The 22934-nt window shown below is 40.7% G+C and overlaps 2 protein-coding genes across 4 annotated transcripts in view; one reads left to right on the forward strand and one right to left on the reverse strand.

Moving 5' to 3' along the window:
• Positions 1-17546, reverse strand: part of LOC102182479 — a 43097-nt gene extending 25551 nt beyond the window's left edge. Inside the window, exons 1-2 of one of the 2 annotated variants that reach the window (XR_001918046.1) lie at positions 17443-17546; positions 10449-10537 (exon numbers count right to left, since the gene is read on the reverse strand). The gene's annotated coding sequence lies outside the window, so the exon portion shown is untranslated. Of the gene's footprint in view, positions 1-10448; positions 10538-17232; positions 17378-17442 lie in introns of those variants that run through there. The other variant, XR_001918045.1, reaches the window with a different exon arrangement.
• The window catches only part of CCNT1 (cyclin T1), a 40695-nt gene continuing 35374 nt past the window's right edge, over positions 17614-22934 (forward strand). The window contains exons 1-2 of one of the 2 annotated variants that reach the window (XM_018047538.1): positions 17614-17879; positions 21360-21441. In XM_018047538.1, the coding sequence (XP_017903027.1) occupies positions 17719-17879; positions 21360-21441 (243 nt within the window). In that variant the 5' untranslated portion in view covers positions 17614-17718. 2 annotated transcript variants of the gene reach the window in all.

Here is a 22934-nt window from a genome sequence, read left to right on the forward strand (position 1 = left end):
TATTTTAAGACTACAAGACTATAGATAGAAGCTTGTATTAGGGTGTCTACTGCTACATCTCAAATGACCACAAATTTAGTGGCTTAAAACAACACCCTGGTGGTCCAAGTGGCTAAAACTCCGCTCTCCCAGTGCAGCTGGCCAGGGTTCAATCCGTGGTCAGGGAACTGGATCCCAAATGCTGCAACTAGAAGAGGATTCCCGTGAGCAGCAATTAAAGATCCCACATGCTGCAACTAAGATGGGAGAGCCCATCTGCCGCGACGGAGACTGGACGCAGCCAAATAAATAAATACTTAAAACAGCAACATCATTCACTCACTGTCTGACACTTCTCTAAGTCAGAAGTCTGCAGTCTCTACTTAGTCTCACAAGGCTGAAATCTAAGTCTTGGCTGGGCTGGGGTCTTATTTGGAGTCTCTGGGAAGAATCTATTTTCAGGTTCATTCAGGTTATTGACAGAATTCAGGTTTTTGTTGTTATAGGACTGATGCCTTGCTGACTGTCAGCTGGGACACTTTTTTCAGCTCCTAACTGCCACCCCGGAGAAGGCAACGGCAACCCAGTACTGTACTCTTGCCTGGAAAATCCCATGGATGGAGGAGCCTGGTAGGCTGCAGTCCATGGGGTCGCGAAGTCAGACACGACTGAATGACTTCACTTTCACCTTTCACTTTCATGCATTGGAGAAGGAAATGGCAACCCACTCCAGTGTTCTTGCCTGGAGAATCCCAGGGACGGGGGAGCCTGGTGGGCTGCCGTCTCTGGGGTCGCACAGAGTCAGACACGACTGAAGCGACTTAGCCACAGCAGCAACTGCCACCCACATTCCTTGGCATGCAGCCCCCTCCATCTTCAGAGCCCCACATGCTTCCAATCTCCAAATTCCACTTTTCTGTTAACTGGAAAAAACCACTCAGATTTTAAAGGGCTTGTGTGATTAGATTAGGCCCACTCACATAATCTCCTTTTTTTTCTATGTAAAGTAACAATCACCGGAGTGTTTTCCATCATATTCAGAGGTTCCACCCACATTCAAAGGGGAGGGGATGATATAAGGCCAAGATTCATTGAGGGTCATTCTTAGAATTTTTCTTACCATAAACCTAAAATTGTGACATAACTATACTAGAAGAACTAGGATGGGAGAGGGGAAGCTAAATTCTCAACTATCATTACAGGAGGGCAATATATAAACCAAAATGGAACATGGGAAATTAGTGAGTAGGCCAAGTGTGTTTCTCTGAGAGAGGGTGATGAACTAATTTGGAGACAAAACAATCCTCACCAGGGCACAATGCTTCGACCCAGCTGGGTGGGGGCAAGTAGGGTGTAGGGCTATTAAGGGATTCCTAGGGTTTATTCAGAGAAGGCAATGGCACCCCGCTCCAGTACTCTTGCCTAGAAAATCCCATGGATGGAGGTGCCTGGAAGGCTGCAGTCCATAGGGTCACTGAGGGTCTGACACAACTGAGCGACTTCACTTTCACTTTTCACTTTCATGCACTGGAGAAGGAAATGGCGACCCACTCCAGTGTTTTTGCCTGGAGAATCCCAGGGACGGGGGAGCCTGGTGGGCTGCCGTCTACGGGGTCGCACAGAGTCAGACACGACTGAAGCGATGCAGCAGCAGCAGCAGCAGGGTCTATTAGTGGGACCCTTTGTACAAATCTTACCTGAATGCTAAATACATGAAACAGAGCTTTGATAGGATTAGAGAACAGAAAGTGCCCAATGGAGTCCTACACAAGCTCAGTCCTTCTCAGCCTTAACTTTGTGCTTTATCCTTCCCCGATTATCCCCCTCTCCCACCTTTTACCCCAATTCAACTTTTGCAACAGTTCCTGCCCACATTTAATGTCCTTCACATGTGTTCTTCATTCTGCCTGGAGGACCCTTTCTCTTTTTTTTCCGTTTTCAAGTGATTCATCTTTTACTATCTTAATCTTGTCACATCTGTAAATCCTCCCTTTAGAATTAGTCATTCAGTATCACTTATTCATTCATTCACCCTACAAATACATTTATGAGACCTCTATTAGATATGAGGTACTGCTAGGTATTGCAGATATAATACAGGTCTGATTATTTACTCACTGCCTACTAAAATTCCTTCAATAGTTCCTATAAAGTTAACAGGTTAGCATGGATAACATAATCCTCAATTATCTGGCCCCTGCCTAGTTTTCAACACCTGCTTCTTAGCTCCTGTCTACCGTTTGTCTGTACTCAAGGACTTGGAGCTCATTTAATAAGACTCTCAATTCTCTGTTCCTTTGTCTGTGCTGTATTCCCTTCTTGTCTACTCGGTTAATTCCAATCATCCTTTAATACTGAGCTCTAGAAGCATTTCCTGTGGAAGTTCTTCTCTAAAGGATCCTTGTATTCTCATTTCAGTCTAATAGCATTAGGTACTTCCTCTTTAGTGGTTCTACAGCATTCCATATTTAACTGAATCATACACCATATTGCAAATTTTTTTGTTTGCATACTTATCTTCATTGGATAGTTGGCCACTTTATGGCAGAGAGAGGTCTAATCCTATCTATCTTTGTAACCCTAGTCACCAACATAAAGTCTGACTCATAGTTGATGCTTAAAAAATATTGATTAAATGAGCAAATGAATTCATTCAGTTGAACAAACTGGGTGTTTTAACAAGGATATTAAATGACAGGAGAGGGAATGGATACTTTCTCTACTCCATAATTTTAACTAGTGTAGTGGTTAATCTTGGGGGATAAAACTCTAACCCAAGGTAGGAAAAGAAATGACTAAGAAGTGGCCCTTCTAACCCTCTAGTCTATGTTTCCCTTACTTGTTTCTTCAGGTTTGTCCCTCTTCTTATTCTGAAAGGAATTTTGATATCCTAACAGATATAAGTTGAAGAAGGCCATCTCAGGTCCTCCCTGCCTTCTTCTAGAATGTTCAGGCGGGAGCAGTGGAGTCTGTTTTTGGTAACCATGGTAATGTTCTGAAAAGGACATCTTTTTTGGGTGTTAGTTCTAGAAGGTCTTGTAGGTCTTCATAGAACCATTCAACTTCAGCTTCTTCAGCATTACTGGTCGGGGGACAGACTTGGATTACTGTGGTATTGAATGGTTTGCCTTGGAAACAAACAGAGATCATTCTGTTGTTTTTGAGATTGCACCCAAGTATTGCATTTTGGACTCTTTTGTTGACTATGATGGCTACTCCATTCCTTCTGAGGGATTCTTGCTCACCATAGTAGATAAATGATCATCTGAGTTAAATTCACCCATTCCAGTCCATTTTAGTTCACTGATTCCTAAAATGTTGACGTTCACTCTTGCCATCTCCTGTTTGACCACTTCCAATTTGCCTTGATTCATGGATCTAAGATTCCAGGTTCCTATGCAATACTGCTCTTTACAGCATCGGAATTTACTTCCATCACCAGTCACATCCACAACTGGGTGTTGTTTTTGCTTTGGCTCCATCTCTTCTTTCTGGAGTTATTTCTCCACTGATCTCCAGTAGCATGTTGGGCACCTATTGACCTGGGGAGTTCATCTTTCAGTGTCCTATCTTTTTGCCTTTTCATACTGTTTATTGGTTTGCAAGGCAAGAATACTGAAGTGGTTTGCCATTTCCTTCTACAGTGGACCACGTTTTGTCAGAACTCTCCACCATGACCCATCCTTCTTGGGTGGCCCTACACGTCATGGCTCATAGTTTCATTGAGTTAGACAAGGCTGTGGTCCATGTGATCAAATTGGTTAGTTTTCTGTGACTGTGGTTTTCATTCCGTCTGCCCTCTGATGGAGGATTAAGAGGCTTATGGAAGCTTCCTGATGGGAGAGACTAACTGAGGGGGAAACTGGGTCTTGTTCTGATGGGAGAGGCCATGCTCAGTAAATCTTTAATCCAATTTTCAGTTGATGGGCAGGGCTATGTCCCATCCCTGTTGTTTGACCTGAGGCCAAACTATAGTGGAGGTAATGAAGATAATGGCGACCTCCTTCGAAAGGTCCCATGCAGGCACTGCTGCACTCAGTGCCGCCAACCCTGCAGCAGGCCACCACTGACCCACCCCTCTGCCAGAGACTCCTGGACACTCACGGGCAAGTCTGGGTCAGTCTCTTGTGGGGTCACTGCTCCTTCACCCTGGGTCCTGGTGTGCACAAGGTTCTGTTTGTGCCCTCCAAGAGTCTGTTCCCCTAGTCCTGTGGAAGTTCTGGTGGCTCTACGGTGGGGTTAAAGGCCACCTCCTCCAAGAGGGCTTATGCCCTACAGGTCTACTGCACCCAGAGCCCCTGCCCATGCAGCAGGTCAAAGGCTAATAGAGTTTTGCCGAGAGAACACACTGGTCATAGCAAACACCCTCTTCCAACAACACAAGAGAAGACTCTACACATGGACATCACCAGATTGTCAACACCAAAATCAGGTTGATTATATTCTTGGCAGCCAAAGATGGAGAAGCTCTATACAGTCAGCAAAAACAAGACTGGGAGCTGACTGTGGCTCAGATCATGCAAAAACAAGACCGAGAGCTGACTGTGGCTCAGATCATGAACTCCTTATTGCCAAATTCAGACTTAAATTGAAGAAAGTAGGGAAAATCAGTAAACCATTCAGGTATGACCTAAATCAAATCCCTTATGATTGTACAGTGGCAGTGACAAATAGATTCAAGGGATTAGATCTGATAGACAGAGTGCCTGAAGAACTATGGATGGAGGTTCATGACATTGTACAGGAGGCAGTGATCAAGACCATCCCCAAGAAAAAGAAATGCAAAAAGGCACAATGGTTGTCTGAGGAGGCCTTACAAATAGCTGAGAAAAGAAAAGATACGAGAGGCAAAGGAGAAAAGGAAAGATATACCCATGGGAATGCAGAGTTCCAAAGAATAGTAAGGAGAGATAAGAAAGCCTTCCTCAGTGATCAATGCAAAGAAATAGAGGAAAACCATAGAATGGGAAAGACTAGAGATCTCTTCAAGAAAATTAGAGATACCAAGGGAACATTTCATGCAAAGATGGGCACAATAAAGGACAGAAATGATATGGACCTAACAGAAGCAGAAGATATTAAGAAGAGGTGGCAAGAATACACAGAAGAACTGTACAAAAATGATCTTCATGACTCAGATAACCACGATGGTGTGATCACTCACCTAGACCCAGATATCCTGGAATGAGAAGTGAAGTGGGCCTTAGGAAGCATCACTATGAACAAAGCTAGCGCAAGTGATAGAATTCCAGTTGAGCTATTTCAAATCCTAAAAGATGATGCTGTGAAAGTGCTGCACTCAATATGCCAGCAAATCTGGAAAACTCAGCAGTGGCCATAGGACTGGAAAAGGTCAATTTTCATCCCAATCCCAAAGAAAGGCAATGCCAAAGAATGCTCAAACTACCGCACAATTGCACTTATCTCTCATGCTAGCAAAGTAATGCTCAAAACTCTCCAAGCCAGGCTTCAACAGTATGTGAATCGTGAACTTCCAGATATTCAAGCTGGATTTAGAAAAGGCAGAGGAACCAGAGATCAAATTGCCAACATCCGCTGGATCATGGAAAAGGCAACGGAGTTTCAGAATAACATCTACTTTTGCTTTATTGACTATGCCAAAGCCTTTGACTGTGTGTATTACAACAAACTGGAAAATTCTGAAAGAGATGGGAATACCAGACCACCTAACCTGCCTCCTGAGAAATCTGATTGCAGGTCAAGAAGCAACAGTTAGAAGTGGACATGGAACAACAGACTGGTTCCAAATCAGGAAAGGAGTAGGTCAAAACTGTATACTGTCACCCTGCTTATTTAACTTATACGCAGAGTATCTCATGCGAAATACTGGACTGGATGAAGCATAAGCTGGAATCAAGATTGCCAGGAGAAATATCAATAACCTCAGATATTGCAGATGACACCACCCTTATGGCAGAAGAACTAAAGAGTCTCTTGATGAAAGTGAAAGAGGAGAGTGAAAATGTTGGCTTAAAACTCAACATTCAGAAAACTAAGATCATGGCATCCGGTCCCATCAGTTCACGGCAAACAGATGGGGAAACAATGGAAACAGTGAGAGACTTGATTTTGGGGGGCTTCAAAATCATGAAATTAAATGATGCTTGCTCCTTGGAAGAAAAGCTGGACAGCAACCTAGACAGCATATTAAAAAGCAGAGACATTACTTTACCAACGAAGGTCTGTCTAGTCAAAGCTATGGTTTTTCCAGTAGTCATGTATGGATGTGAGAGTTGGACTATAAAGAAAGCTGAGCACTGAAGAATTGATGCTTCTGAACTGCGGTGTTGGAGAAGACTCTTGAGAATCCCTTGGACTGCAAGGAGATCCAACCGGTCCATCCTAAAGGAAATCAGTCCTGAATATTCATTGGAAGGACTGATGCTAAAGCTGAAACTCCAATACTTTGGCCATCTGATGCAAAGAACCAACTCATTGGAAAAGATCTTATGCTGGGAAAGATTGAAGGCAGGAGGAGGAGGGGACAACAGAGGATGAGATGATTGGATGGCATCACTAAAGCGATGGACATGAGTTTGAGTAGGCTCCAGGAGTTGGTGATGGACAGGGAAGCCTGGCGTGCTGCAGTCTTTGGGGTTCCAAAGAGCTGGACACGACTGAGCAACTGAACTGAACTGAATTGAATGTCCTGAAGAACTACTATGACTGAAACTCCCATTGTCTGAGGAGGCACAGGATTTATGGGTTCACAGTAGGGATGGAATGGCAGTGGACAAAATAACTTCACAAAAATTGATGAACCAAGTGCTTGTTACCCTTTTTCTTGTCCTAGTCTTTATACTGTAAGCTTCAGAAAGCAGTGAGTAGAAAGAGCACTGGAAAAAGTGAAGTGAAAGTGTTAGTCGCTCAGTTGTGTCCAACTCTTTGTGATCCCATGAACTGTATAGCCTGCGAGGCTCCTCTGTCCATGGAATTCTCCAGGCAAGAATAGTGGAGTGGTTTGCCATTCCCTTCTCCAGGGGATCTTCCTGACCCAGGGATCAAACCCGGGTCTCTTGTATTGCAGGTGGATTCTTTACTGTCTGAGCCACCAGGGAAGCCACTGATGTGGGCTCAAATCTTAGTTTTGCCATATTCTAGGTGTCTGACTTTAAGGGCTATGATATCTACTTCATAGTTAACAGAATTAAATAATGTATGCAAACTTCCTCAGCATATGTTCTGCATATAATAGAACCTTATATGTGTATATAATGCACTAATAAATCTGAATATGGTACTTTCAATAAGCCTTTAAGTTATTTCAAGAGTAATGTGCTGTGCCAGTTCATACTGACTTTTGAGAACTACCTGCTAAGTTTTCAGGAATTTTGTGAGCTGGTTAACCCATTATTATTATTGTTGTTGCTATTACAGATAATCTATAGATTATCTAGACTTACAATTGAATAAAATATACTCATTAAAAATAAGGGTGGTGGTTGTTCAGTTGCCCAGTCATGTCTGACTCTTTGCAACTCCATGGATTGCAGCATGCCAGTAGTGAATCCTAAAAATTCATCTTTTCCTAATTATTTTATTACATTTTACTATTATCTATGTTTATGAAGTTATTTACATCTATTGTATCTAGATATTCTGTTCTGTTGTTTTCATTACTTTTCCTCTTTGCTTTTCAGTTTGGGAAGTTTCTGCTGACATATCTTCAAACTCTCTGATTCTTTCCTTGGTCATATCCAGAGTAGTGATTAGTTCATCAAGGCATTTTTTATTTCTGCTATCGTGCTTTTGATTTCTAGCCTTTTGATTTTTTCTTAAGAGTTTTCATCTCTCTGCTTATATCACTCACTGATTCTTTCATGGTGTCCACTTTTTCCATTAGAGTCCTTAGGATATTAATCAGTTACATTTCCAGTTTCTGCCATATATGAGTCTGATTCTAATGCTTGCTTTATGTGTACATATATTTATATATATATCTCGAATGCCCTGGGCATGGCCAAATATATATTTGTCCAGTTGCCCAATATGTATTTGTATATATGGCCATGCCCCAGGGCATGTGGAATCCTAGTTCTTTGACTAAGTGTTGAGCCTGGGCCCCTCTGCAGTGGAAGCATGGAGCCTAACCACAGGACTGCCAGGGAAATACCCAGACTGTATTTTTTGCATTTTAGCATGCCTTGTAATTTTTTGTAGAAAGTGAGACATGATATATTTGGCAAAAGGAACTGAGGTTCTGTGTTTGTCTGACTGGGAGTTAGGCTATGTTTCCTGTTTGTTAAAGCTGTAGGTGTCAAATTTCCTCTGATGTCCTTGTTTCCTCTGATGTCTTTGGGTTTCCCTAGAAATTCCTTCTTAATAGGGTCTGAGTTTATAGTTCTTTTGGACAGAATCACCTGTTAACAGGAACTCAACTGATGTGTTGGTAAAGGGTGGGGAAGGGAAGTGTCCTGTGGGTCTCATTCTTTTAGTGAGATTGTGTCCCCGTACTCTGACCTTCATAGACGCTTTTTGTCTTTTTTCCCTCTTACATGAAACAAGACGGCTACAGGAAACTGGAGTTGGCTTATTTTCCTTCTCCCACATTGGTCAGGCTCTGTTGAATAGTTTCCCTTGAGGGAAGGGCTTTTTTAAGAACTGAATGCTCTAGTATATTTCAAAATGGCTACTTTTCACTCTCCCCACTGGAAGGATGAAAGGATTTTTCTCCTATCTTCATAGTAAAACCTGTGGGGCTCTGAGAGGTAAAACTCATAAAAATGTGGATATCTACTTAGGCTGGGCACTAAGGAATTTTTGTTTCTGGAAATCTTTCAATCAAGTTCATGTTCAGTCTCCAGTAGTTAATCAGTTGTCCTTTAAATATTTACATCAGTTACTGGTTCCATGATTTTGCTCCTAGTAAGCCACGATTCTGTGTTCTGATTCTTCTTTTTTGTGGTAGAGGTTTGCCCTGTCACCTTGATTCTCTGATGGATCTAAGAAGGGTTACTGCTTTTCAGTTTGTTCAACTTTTTTGTTGCAAGAACAGGAGTGATAACGTCTAAGCTCTTTGTATGTCATACTGGAAACCAGAATCCCTGTCTATTACATCTGTGTGGAGGAAATACTACGTGATGGTATGTTCATCTCTTCCCAATTTCATGATCAGTGATGTCACACTGGTAGTTTGAAATTAACTGTGGTGAAAGAATCACACTATAGAAATTGGTAAATACTACAGTCAATTCATTTGCTTTGTCAACTGTTTAGACTTAAGAAAGTGATCAAGAAAATGTTAATAATGTACATTAAGTTTAAAAATGTATCATATCTACAGCCATTAAATTGTCAAAAGCACAAAAAATTGAAATATTTTTCCAGTATTCAAAAACTATTATCCAATTCAGCAAAGATGTTGCTCAAGTCACTGACAAATAATTGAAGTTCCAACATGTCTCTTTGCTTCACTTTCACCTTATTAATGCATATGAAAATGTCAACTAGCAATCAAAGCTATACAGTCATCCCTCATTTTATTGCCCTTTACTTTTTTGCACTTTGCGGATACTGTGCTTTTTAAAAACTGAAGGTTGGAGTGAGTCTACCAGCATAAACTTTTTTCCAACCACATTTGCTCACTTTGTGTTTCTGTGTCACATTTTGGTAGTTCTCACAATGTTTTTAGCTTTGTCCTTACTATTACATTTGTTATAGTGATCTGTGGTCAGTGATCTTTTGTGCTACTATTGCAAAAAGATTACAACTCACTGAAGGCTCAGATGGTGGTTAGCATTTTTTAGCAACAAAATATTTTTAAATTAAGGTATGTATTATTGTTTTTTAGATATAATGCTACTGCACATTTAAGAACCAAAATATTCATGACTCACTTTATTGCAATATTTGCTTTATCGTGGTGGTCTGAAACTGAGCCCACAATATCTCCAAGGTATGCCTGTATTTGTCTGTCAAATGTCACCACACATTTGGTTCTTGATTCAAGATTTGGGAAAATTCAGTGAAAGCATTTCATGAGGATCAGCTGGCTATAAAAAATTTACAATAAAGAAAATTATATATTTTAGTTTTATAAATTACATGCTATATATCCTATCAATAAATTTTGTAATAAACATATAAATATACACATCACTCAACGTGGAGCTGGGGATAGTTATGAATAGCACACCATCTTTTCATATTTTTGTTTGGAAACTACATGAATGTGTGGAGAAATTGTTGTAAAAGCAGTAAATGGTAATGTGTGACACGACTGAAATATGACATTCATAAGCACAATGCAAAATAAGATCAAAGCATGAAATATCATCCTATACTCAGAATGAATAGCCTTGTAAGTGTGACAGGAAAGAGTCCTATTTAAAATGTTTAAAAAAAAAGAGGGAAATTTCTCTGGTCTAAGATTTTGCCAGTTGTTCTTTAAGGGCCATGTGTCTGAAAGCTAACACTATTCTGACAATAAGCATATGTTGAACACCTACCGTGTGCCAAATGGTGTTCTGTTCAGGATGACATTTAAGATCACAGCTAACAGCAACCAGTGAAGAAAAATAAGTAAAGGGAATCCAACCTGGAAAAGAAGAAATTAAACCATCACTGCTTGCAGATAACATGAGAGTATACATAGAAGATCCTAAAGACGCTACCAGAAAACTACTGGAACTCATCAATTAATTTGGTAAAGTTTCAGGTTACAAAATCAATACACAGAAATTGTTGCATTTACATACACTAGCAATGAAAGATCAGAAAGAGAAGTTCAAGAAGCAATTCCACTTACCATCACATCAAAAAGAATAGAATCAGTTCAGTTCAGTTGCCCAGTCGTGTCCGACTCTTTGCGACCTCAAAGACTACAGCATGCCAAGCTTCCCTGTTCATCACTAACTCCTGGAGCCTACTCAAACTCATGTCTATCGCTTCAGTGATGCCATCCAACCATCACATCCTCTGTTGTCCCTTCCTCCTCCTGCCTTCAATCTTTCCCAGCATCAAGGTCTTTTCCAATGAGTTGGTTCTTCGAATCAGGTGGCCAAAGTATTGGAGTTTCAGCGTTATTAGCATCAGTCCTTCCAAAGAACACCCAGGACTGATTTCCTTTAGAATGGACTGGTTGGATCTCCTTGCAGTCCGAGGGACTCTCAAGAGGCTTCTCCAATACTGCAGTTCAAAACCATCAGTTGTTCAGTGCTCAGCTTTCTTCCCCGGTGGCTCAGATGTTAAAGCGTCTGCCTGCAATGCGGGAGACCCAGGTTCAATCCCTGGGTTGGGAAGATCCCCTGGAGAAGGAAATGGCAACCCACTCCAGTACTCTTGCCTGGAGAATCCCATGGAGGGAGGAGCCTGGTAGGCTACTAGTCCATGGGGTCGCAAAGAGTCGGACAGGACTGAGCGACTTCACTTTCACTTTCAGCTTTCTTTATAGTCCAACTCTCACTTGCATACATGACTACTGGAAAAACCATAGGTTTGACTAGACGGACTTTTGTTGGTAAATTAATATCTCTGCTTTTTAATATGCTGTCTAGGTTGGTCATAGCTTTTCTTCCAAGGAGTAAGCGTCTTTTAATTTCATGACAGCAGTCACCATCTGCAGTGATTTGAAGCCCCCCAAAATAAAGTCTTTCATTGTTTCTATATCTATTTCCCATGAAGTGATGAGACCGGATGCCATGATCTTAGTTTTCTGAATGTTGAGTTTTAAGCCAACTTTTCACTCTCCTCTTTCACTTTCATCAAGAGGCTCTTTAGTTCTTGTTCACTTTCTGCCACAAGGGTGCTGTCATCTGCATATCTGAGGTTATTTATATGGAATATTATTGAGCCATAAAAAGGAACACATTTGAGTCAATTCTAATGAAGTGGATGAACATAGAGCCTATTATAGAGAGTGAAGTCAGAAAGAGAAAAAAAAGTATCGTATACTAATGCATATATATGGAATCTAGAAAAATGGTACTGATGAAATTATTTGCAGGGCAGGAGTGGAGACATAGACATAGTCAACAGACTTATGGACACAGTGTGGCAGGCAGTGGTGGGGGGGGTGAGGAGAGGGTGGGATGTATGGAGAGAGTAACATGGAAACTTATATTACCAAATATAAAATAGATGGCCAATGGGAATTTTCTGTATGACTCAGGGAACTCAAACCAGGACTCTGTAACAGCCTAGAGGGGTGGTATGGGGAGGAAGGTTCAGGAGGGAGGTATACGTATGGCTGACTCACATTGACATCTGGCAGAAACCAACACAATTCTGTAAAGTAATAACCTTAAATTAAAAAATAAATTTAAAATTAAAAAAAGGAGAAGATTAAAAACTTAAAAGAAAAAAGATTCCATCACTCCGGGATGAGCCTTAGAGAGCATCACTGGCTGCCCTTGGCCTTTGTAAGGCTTAGGAAAATTGGCCTGGTGCAGGGATGGAGAAGCCTTTAGTGGCCAGAGGACTGCCAGAAATTGGGATGAGGAGGCTATGGAGCAGAAGATGCCGAGCTGGGAATGAGGGGAATGGGTTTAAATGGTTGAGACTGTGGACTCTGGCAAGGAACACTAGACTCTCACTCTCAAAAAAAGGCAAAAATGTTAGAGAGAAGTACTGTACCTGTGCAGAACAAGTTCATGGAATAGAACAGACCAGACCAGACCATTCGTACAGAGGATACTGGATTATTTATAGATTCTACCTCCTCAGCATGGACACTAGGTCATATTAGCTACATTCTTCCATATATTCTGACAACAGTTTTACAAGGAGCAGGGGAAGGATAATACAGTTCAAAATACTGAAAAGAAACTGTTAAACCAGAAGAAACTGAACTATCTTAATGAAATAATTAAACTACTGGATCTAAAATTTTACCAGATTAGATTAACATTTATTATCTCCTCTATTAATGGGTAGTACGGGTGTGCATGTGTAAAAAAAATTGGAGAATGAGAACACAGGGAATATAGCCAGTATTTTATGATAATTATTGAGTATACCTTTAAAAAGTTATGAACCACTATATTATATATCTGTAGCTTATATAATATTATATATCAACTATACATCCATATAATATTTTTAATTAAAATAAAAAATAAATAGGAGCTTTCTTTCAAGAAAAAAAATGTGATACATATATACAATGGAATATTACTCAGCCAAAGAAATAAGGCCATTTTCAGCAACATGATGGACCCAGATTGTCATACTGAGTGAAGTAAGACAGAAGGAAAAATATCCTATGACATCCTTTATATATGGAATCTAAAAAGAAATGATACAAATGAACTTACTTACAAAACAGAAAGAGACTCATAGACTTAGAAAATAAACTTATTGTTGGGGGGGGGAGGGACATTTAGTGAGTTTGGGAAGGTCATGTACACAATACTATATTCAAAATGGATAACCAACAAGGACCTATTGTATAGCACATGGAACTCCACTCAAAGTTTTCGTGCCAGCCTGGATAGGAGACGGCTTTGGGGGAGAATGGATACATGCATATGTACAGCTGAGTCCCTTCACGGTTCACCTGAATCTACTGCAACACTGTTTATCAGCTTTACCCATATACAAAATAAGAAGTTTAAAGTTCGCAAAAAAATAACAATATTTTTTTAAAAAAAGATCACACAGCTAGTCAATACATAACTGGGAATTTTTAGAACATTATAATAAGTGAAACATTATACTAAGTGAACATTATCCAGTCACAGAAAGACAATCCTGTGAGACTGTCTCATATGACATATATGAAATACCTGTCCACTAATATGAATAAATACCTTTCCACTTATATGAAATGTCTAAAGCATTCAAATTCAAAGCAACAGAAAGCAGAATGGGAGTTGTCAGGGTTAGGGGAGGGGGAACTGGGAAATTTTTCAATGGATATAGACTTGTAGTTATGCAAAAAGAAAAATCTGTAGATACCTGTTACATAACAATGCAGTTGACACTGAACTATACACTTCAAAGTGGTTAAGACAGTTTTAAAATAACTGGGGTTTGATATCAGGCCTGAATCAAAAAGCTATGTTTAGCAATTATGTAGTCACTGCTGCTTACTTTCAATAATTTCATCTTTAGTCAAAGAACATTTCCTTTCTCTGATTTACACAGGTCCCCCGCTTCCGTATGACAGGGTAGTAAACCATTGGCTAGCATTTGCTTTGCCTGAAGCCTGTCAAACACAAGAACTTTTTCTTGGAAGACTGGTACACAGTTACGGTAGCAAATTCAAAATGGAGTCATCAATCCAAGAGATTTAGCGGAGAACCAAACACCGGTCAGAGAAACAGGCAAGAGGGATCTGGGAGAAATAATTTTGGCTGTTTAAAAGACAAAATTCATGATGACATGACTGAAAAGTGCTTTCTTCATTAACAGAAAAAGTCTGCCATGGAAGAAGTTTGAAATAAAAAATGTTTAATGTTATAATTTGAAGTAAGTATTTTTGAAACCATTTGGTGTCATTTCAGGGGCTCTGAAGAGCTCTGGTACCAGTCCTTTATATCTCAGCACAGAAAAAGAATTCAGCAAGAGACAAAGTGATAGATAAGCAGTGATTTATTAAAATTGGATGCTTGTGAGGCTTATAAGCAGATGGAAGAAAGGATGCCATGCCCCAGGAGTTTACTGGGCTAGTTTTATAATTAAAGAAAAAGTGGGCAGGAAGATCAGAACTTCGTTATCTTTGAGTAGACATCATGCTTCCATCATCAGCTTCTGCTCCAGGTTGAGGAGGGGGGTTTTCTTGCCCTTACATGGTCAAGTTAGGTGCACAAATTACTGTTTTTTTATGTGTGCAGAAAGCATGTCCTAGGGATCATTAACTTACTGAGCTCACTGGGCCACATGTGAGTCTGATGCCACCATTGTTTTATTATTTTGGGGCATATCTCTTGCTTCTGTTGCATGATTTTGTTGCTAAACAAACCTGCTTTCTTAAGTAATTATTAACTTACAAGGGTCTCTCATACTACTTCTATTTACAATCCCCTAGTGGGATTAACTATTCAATCATCTACTTTATCCCTTTACTCCATACCTATCATCATTTTCTCAATTTTTCTGGAGTAAAATGGAGCTAATGGTAGCTCAGATGGTGAATCTGTCTATAATGCAGGAGATCTGAGTTCAAGTCCTGGGTCGGGAAGATCCCCGGGAGAAGGGAATGCCAACCCACTCCAGTATTCTTGCCTGGAAAATCCCATGGACAAAGGAGCCTGGCAGGCTATAGTCCATGGGGTTGCAAAGAGTCAGACAGAACTGAGTGACTAACACTTCAGTCAGTTCAGTTCAGTTCAGTCGGTCAGTCGTGTTCGACTCTTTGCGATCCCATGAATTGCAGCACGCCAGGCCTCCCTGTCCATCACCAACTCCCGGAGTTCACTCAAACTCATGTCCATTGAGTCAGTGATGCCATCCAGCCATCTCATCCTCTGTCATCCCCTTTTCCTCCTGCCCCAATCCCTCCCAGCATCAGAGTCTTTTTCAATGAGTCAACTCTTCGGATGAGGTGCCCAGAGTACTGGAGTTTCAGCTTTAGCATCGTTCCTACTAAAGAACACCCAGGACTGATCTCCTTTAGAATGGACTGGTTGGATCTCCTTGCAGTCCAAGGGACTTTCAAGAGTCTTCTCCAACACCACAGTTCAAAAGCATCAATTCTTCGATGCTCAGCTTTCTTCACAGTCCAACTCTCACATCCATACATGACCACTGGAAAAACCATAGCCCTTGACTAGATGGACCTTTGTTGGCAAAGTAATGTCTCTGCTTTTGAATATGCTATCTAGGTTGGTCATAATTTTCTTTCCAAGGAGTAAGAGTCTTTTAATTTCATGGCTGCAATCACCAGCTGCAGTGATTTTGGAGCCCAGAGAAATAAAGTCTGACACGGTTTCCACTGTTTCCCCATCTATTTCCCATGAAGTGATGGGACCAGATGCCATGATCTTTGTTTTCTGAATGTTGAGCCAACTTTTTCACTCTCCTCTTTCACTTAATGCTAACTATAGGCAGAGGAAGGCTTGCAGTAAAAGAAAATACTTCTGAGAATGAATTAGAATCAAACTGAGTGGGAAACGCCATGTCTAGAAATGACAAAACTCAAAATATTTTTTATAAAAGACAAAAGGTTCTAATATTACTCAAATATAATCAAGGTGAATTGACTGTTCCAGGAAAGCAAGAACAATGAAATTATATTTGATTTTAAAATCTACATTTACAAGTGGTATAGTGTAGGGCAAATTACCTAATCTCCCAAGCCTCAGTTTCTTTATTATAGGTTGTAGTGACCATTTGTTTGACAAACATTCATTTACTAGGGCCAGGACTACAGTAGGTAGGTGCTAAGGATATAAAAGCATAGATGGTATTGTTCCTACCCTCAACTTCACATAATGTAATAAATATTATGAGGAAACCTACTGAATGTTTTCTATGTGCCCAGTACTACTGTAACTGTTTGTAACTTATCAAATCACTTAATCCTTTTCAGAACCTAAATCGTATGTACTGCATACCATTTAGGAGAAGGCAATGGCACCCCACTCCAGTACTCTTGCCTGGAAAATCCCATGGGTGGAGGAGCCTGGTAGGCTGCAGTCCATGGGGTCACAAAGAGTCGGACACGACTGAGCGACTTCACTTTCACTTTTCACTCATGCATTGTAGAAGGAAATGGCAACCCACTCCAGTGTTCTTGCCTGGAGAATCCCAGGGACGGCGGAGCCTGGTGGGCTGCTGTCTATGGGGTTGCACAGAGTCGGACACGACTGAAGCGACTTAGCAGCAGCAGCATACCATTTATAACAGGTACAGAGAAATTAAGTATCTTGCCTAGGAACAAACAGCCCTCAAGCTTGGAGCGGGGATATAGCTTGACAGTGGACAGGAATTTAAAAATCTGCATGCGCAGGATGGTAGTGGAAGTTTTCCACACGGAAGGAGCAGTTTTAGTTCATCCGGTCATACAATGGGGTTAAGATAATACCACTTTTTCGGGCTGTTCCGATTGAATAAGAGTCAGCGATGTGGTAAGCACTAAATTATTAATAAAATGAAATTATTTTATTCCTTTAAATTGCTTCAGCGTGGCGAATCATTAGTGTTTTCGAGGATTTAGCTACACGTTGAAGCTTTTCAAGTGGGTAATTTATACTCCTACCAACTAATTCAAGAGCTTCCGGTGGCTTTATGTTACGATATAGGATAGGGCTACTCGCTTTGATTACTTTTTTCAGTTTTTGACACTCTTACCCATTTTCTCTGTCAAGTTCTCTATCTGCCTCATTTTGTACAGCCACCTCCGTCACAAGCGAAATTCTCCGAGAAACCGCCACGCGGCGCGAGGGCGGGAGCCTCACCCACCCACAGCCTTTGCCTCGCCCCCTAGCTCAGGGCGCGAAGGCTCAAAATAGTTCTCGCGAGAGGAGACTTTTTTTTTTTAACGAGAACTCCTAACCCCACCTTGCCTTTTCAGGGTCACATGACTGGCGCCTGCGTCCTAGAACCAAGGTTTTTCTGATCGCCTACTGGCTGTTAACTCGGCTGCAGGCTGACCAGGGGTCCATTCCGGAAGTAGGTCCTTTACTTCCTCCCCGGAAGCGTGTCACAACCTAGCCGTCCGGCCTTTGCGGAAGTTCGTCACGTCGCAGTTGCCCCCGCACAGCGGATGTGTGTCGCCGCTTAGGTGACGCCGAGAAGTGCTTGCAGCCGCCGCCGCTGCCTTCTGGTTGAAGCACTATGGAGGGAGAGAGGAAGAACAACAATAAACGGTGGTATTTTACTCGAGAACAACTGGAAAATAGCCCGTCTCGTCGTTTTGGCTTAGATCCAGATAAAGAACTTTCTAATCGCCAGCAGGCGGCCAATCTGCTCCAGGACATGGGCCAACGTCTTAACGTGTATCCTTGCGGCCTAGGCCTTTCGGCCTTGAAGTCGGTCCCGCCCTGCTCTGCTTCCAGTCTTCAAGGTCTGTTAGTCAAGAAGGGAGGAGGGTGGGCAGGGACTGGGTGTCTAGTTAGGAGAGCCTACGATGGGCAAAAGTTAAGTGTTCGCGAGAGGGAAGGGAGGCGGAGTTAATTTCCCGCTCGCTCACCCGTGCCACCAGCCTTAGTGGGAATGCGTTTCCTTCCCGCTTTGTATTTTAAAGTAGTAGTAGTCCCATTTCGGTGTGTTGTGATCTCCTGTTCTGGTGACTTTGAGATTCTGCTTTTCTGTTATGCCCAAAGTGTCTGGTGGAGGTTTCACTGTTGATGGCTGCCTTAAACTTACTGTGTATAGAGAGTTTTGAGAAATTTCAGTACCTGAGGGTCTTATTAAAAGGGTGGCCTAGAATTAATACCCCAGCTTTGGCTTAAAATCCGTTCCTTCCACTTACTGCTTGTTGAAGACTGGTTTATAAAATGGGATGATACCTCTTGAATTTGATTTCTATGCCCAGCACAATATTTGGCACTTATATATTCAAAAAGTAGTTACTGTTAAGAGTTTTACAGTATTTCAGAGGAAGGAACGATGTCAGTTTAGTTTGTAGGCAAGTAGACTTACACATCTAATGTTCTGAAAAATCTTTTATAAAATACTGGGGTTTTAAGTTACTCAAAATGCTAATATATATTCGTTTTTCTCATATTTAAAAGATTTAGTGGGTTTTTTTTCCCCTTTAAGTGTTTTGGTCAGAAAACCTACGCATTTTGTAGCAGACAAAGCTGTAGAGTTTTGAAGTTCTTTCCACTTAGGAAGTAAAAAAATTGTTTTTGGGCGCAACTACTATTTAAATGTGTTGCTGGCTGTATGTTTCTTTCTTAAGGTTGTCCTCACTTGAAAAAAGGTGTCTTTGATGCCCATATTCAGTGTGTTTCCTAAGCATCCAGTCCGTACTGAGTTAAAATTTTTTAAATTCTGTTTTAGTGCATCCTAGTATTTTCCTTGTGTGTGTATTACTGTGGTACTGTCTCATCTCTGTGTGCTCAGTCGTGTTCCACTCTTTGCGGCCCCATAGACTGTAGCCTGCCAGGCTCCTCTGCCCATAAAAATTTCCAGGCTAGAATACTGGCTGCTAAGTCGCTTCAGTCGTGTCCGAGTCTGTGCGACCCCGTGGACTGCAGCCTACGAGGCTCCTCTGTCCATGGGATTTTCCAGGCAAGAGTACTGGAGTGGGTTGCCAATACTGGAGAGGGGTGCTATTTCTTACCGGGAGGGTGGAGGCGGAGAATCTTCCTGACCCAGGGGTTGTTCCTGTGTCTATTGCGTCTTCTGCAATAGTAAACAGGTGGTTTCTTTACCACTAGGGCCACCTGGGAAGCCCCCATCTGTGTATATCCCAGATTGTTTTCTGAGGTCTTTTTAAGTAAGGCATTCAGAAATTTCCCTTTTCAAGAGAACCCTTGGACAGTGTTGGTGGTAGTGTATATTGGTGCAGTCATTGTGGAAAACCAAATAGAGGTTTCTCAAAAAGCTAAAAATTGAATTACTATATGACCCAGCAATTCCACACCTAGGTATATATCTGGAAAAACAAAGACACTCATTTGGAAAGATATGAGCACTCAGTTTGTTCATAGCAGCATTGCTTATAGTTGCCACGATATGGTAGCAAACTGAATGTTCATGGACAGATGAATGAATGAAGAATAGGTGGTATATATAGACAATGGAATACTATTTAGCTATAAAAAAGTATGAAGTAATGCCATTTACAGCAATGTGGATGGACCTAGAGGTTATCATACTCAGTGAAACAGTCAGAAAGAAAAAGACAAATGTATATTATTTACATGTGGAACCTAAGGAATACAACTAGTGGAAACAAAAAGGTAGACTCAGATCTAGAGAACAAACTAATGGTTAGCAGTGGGTAGCGGTGAGGGGGCAATGTAAGGGTGGGAGTGGGAGGTACAAACTACTGGGTGTGAGGTAGACTACAAGGATGTATTTTATATTTTACAACAAGAGGAATATAACCAATATTCTGTAGAAATTGGAAATGGAGCATAATCTTTAAAAATTGTGTTAAAAGTTAAAATCGAAATTTTTCTTTTCAGTGAATATCAAATAATTCATTAAATACCAAAGTGTTTCTGGTCGCAGGGATCACCTTTGAGAAGGTTTGGTTGCCAGAGGGAAGTAGAACTGAAAAGTTAATTGCTGGAGCTTAGAAGATGAGATTAGTGGAAACATTCCTAGGAGGAAATCAGTCCTGAATGTTCATTAAAAGGACTGGTGCTGAAGCTGAAACTCCAATACTTTGGCCACCTGATGTGAAGAACTGACTCATTTGAAAAGACCGTGATGCTGGGAAAGATTGAAGGCAGGAGGAGAAGGGGACGACAGAGGATGAGATGGGTGGATGGCATCACTGACTCAGTGGACATGAGTGTGAGCAAGCTCTGGGAGATGGTAGAAGACAGGGAAGCCTGGCGACACAACTGAGCAGCAGCCTAGGGGGCAGATCGGGGAGGGCTTGAGAAGATGAGATAAGCAGAAGCATACCTAGAGGACAGATCAGGGAAGGGTGTTGTGAATCAGTGTGAAGAGAGACTCTGTGCTAATGGATCACCTTGGCAGGATTTTCAGTAGACAGGTGACAGGTCTTAAGTAGTTTTGTTTGTAGTCCTCGACCCACACATATTGAGACCTTGTTTATTAATTCAGCAAGTTTATAGTGATACCTGTTTCATAGAAGGCATTGTGTTAAGTGTCAATAGTTTGATGAAAACAGATTTGCTTTTTAATTCTGAGAGGCAAGTATGATATCTTTGTTTAAAATTGAAGAATTATAATTATTGATTTCCAACATTGTGTTAGTTTCTGGTGTACAGCAAAGTGATTTAGTTATACGTATATATAAATGTCCTTTTCCATTATGGTTTTTTACAGGATATTGAATATAGTTCCCTATGCTGTTATCTGTTTGCTTATCTGTATATATTATATACAGTTGTTTATGGCTGAGTAATACTCCATTGCGTATATGCACCACATGTTCTTTATCCATTCATCTGTCCATGGACGTTTAGGTTGTTTCCATACCTTGGCTTTTGTAAATAGTGCTGCTGTGAACATTACAGTGCATGTATCTTTTTGAATTAGAAGAATTTTCTATGAATATATGCCCAGGAGTGGGATTGCTCGATCATATGGCAACTCTGTTTTTAGTTTTTTTGAGGAACTTCCATACTGTTTTTCATAGTAGCAGCATCAGTTTACAGTCCCACCAATAGGGTAGAGAATTCCCTTTCTCCGCACCGCAAAGAGGTAAGTATGATTTTCATTTAAGAGCATCTACTGTGCTTGGCTGCATGGTCCTTTTGGGGGCATATAGAGATTGTATTTTGGGGGATTGTACTATCTGTTTTGGGTCCTTAACTTGAACATTTTAGCTCACAATTGACGATCAACACTGCTATAGTGTACATGCATCGATTCTACATGATTCAGTCCTTTACACAGTTCCATCGAAATGTAAGTATAATTTTTTTATATGGTATAATTCTTTTGTGATTAATTTCAACTTCATATTTCTTTTGTGGTTGATGTTTGCTGCTGAACTGGGGTTTGAAGTTTAGAATTTAGTATTGATCACTTTCATTATGTATGACACTGCTATTCTGAATCCAGCCTTCTAGTTTTTCTGTTTAGTGTCTAGCTACTTGTTTAGCTTTAGTGCATTCTTACCGTAGGTGGATTCTCTAATAGATCACTGAAAACTTAGAGTTAACATTTTCGGTTTGGGAGAGTAGTGTTAAAGGGGAAACTAACTTAAGTGTAACTTTTGAACTGGTTAATAATACGGTCACAGGAAAACAAGTGAATGTTAGTCATTTACATTTTCTAAAAATCTTTTTGAAAAGAGTCCAATCAGTGTCTGGTTGGAAGGGGAAGGTACATTATGTGATGACTGGGTGATGACTTTTAAGAGGAGAAAAATAAAATAATAGTAATAAAGGGATTTTTTTTTTCTGGACAGAATTGTAAATAATGCTATTTTCAGTTTTGCTACCTGAAATGGTCCTATTTAACATTATTGTAAATGACTTGGAAGCAAGTGAATAGTGATATTCCAATTGCAGGTAAGAATATATTTGTTTAATAAAATCACAAGATAATAGGGCTGAACTTGATGACTACTTCATATGGATTTATGAGTCAAATATTTCACTTTTTTTTAAGAAAAGGTTATGTTTTGAGGTAAGGTGTTTCAGACTTACCCTTAGGATAATAGGGTTTGAATTCTCTTTTTTATGGCATAGGAAAAGAAATTAAAAAGCAAGATATTAGTGGACTCATTATTGGGAATAATTGTACAGGAAACCCTTTAGATTTGTGGATTAAATATTCCCAATTTTTGCAGATTATTCAGTCATTTTGGCTGTCTCCTATCTTTAATCCCTCTACCTCCTCTGATTGCCAGGAGCACATTCTTCTTAAGAGAGAGAAGCATTTATTGAGGCTGTCTGATGGCTCTAGAAGAGAAAGTAGTGGATAAAAAGTGGTATTTTAAGAGGAAGTCTATTGCTGTCTTGCCCATTCTAAAAGTTTTCTACATTTCTTTTATTATGGTAAAGATTTGAAATCCAGGGTGAAATACATCTCACATCAATTTGTCCACTCTATGCATGTGTGTGTATTTATATGTGTGTGTGTTTGTGTGTGTGTGTGTGTGTGTGTGTGTATGTATGTATGGGCTTCCCTGATGGCTCAGTGACCTGCCAATGCAGGAGATGCGGTTTCAGTCCCTGGGTCAGGAAGATCCCCTTGAGAAGGAAATGGCAACCCACTCCAGCATTCTTGCCTGGGAAATCTCATGGACAGAAGAGCCTGGCTGGCTACAGTTCATGGGATCAGGAAAGAGTCGGACACGACTCAGTGACTAAACAGCAACATGTGTGGGTGTGTTTCCCCTGCTTTACCTTTTAAATTACATCTTGTCTTATTTTCTGTGTATTTATCTTAGC

This window comes from Capra hircus, chromosome 5, assembly GCF_001704415.2.
Source record: "Capra hircus breed San Clemente chromosome 5, ASM170441v1, whole genome shotgun sequence".
Taxonomy (NCBI): Eukaryota; Metazoa; Chordata; class Mammalia; order Artiodactyla; family Bovidae; genus Capra; species Capra hircus.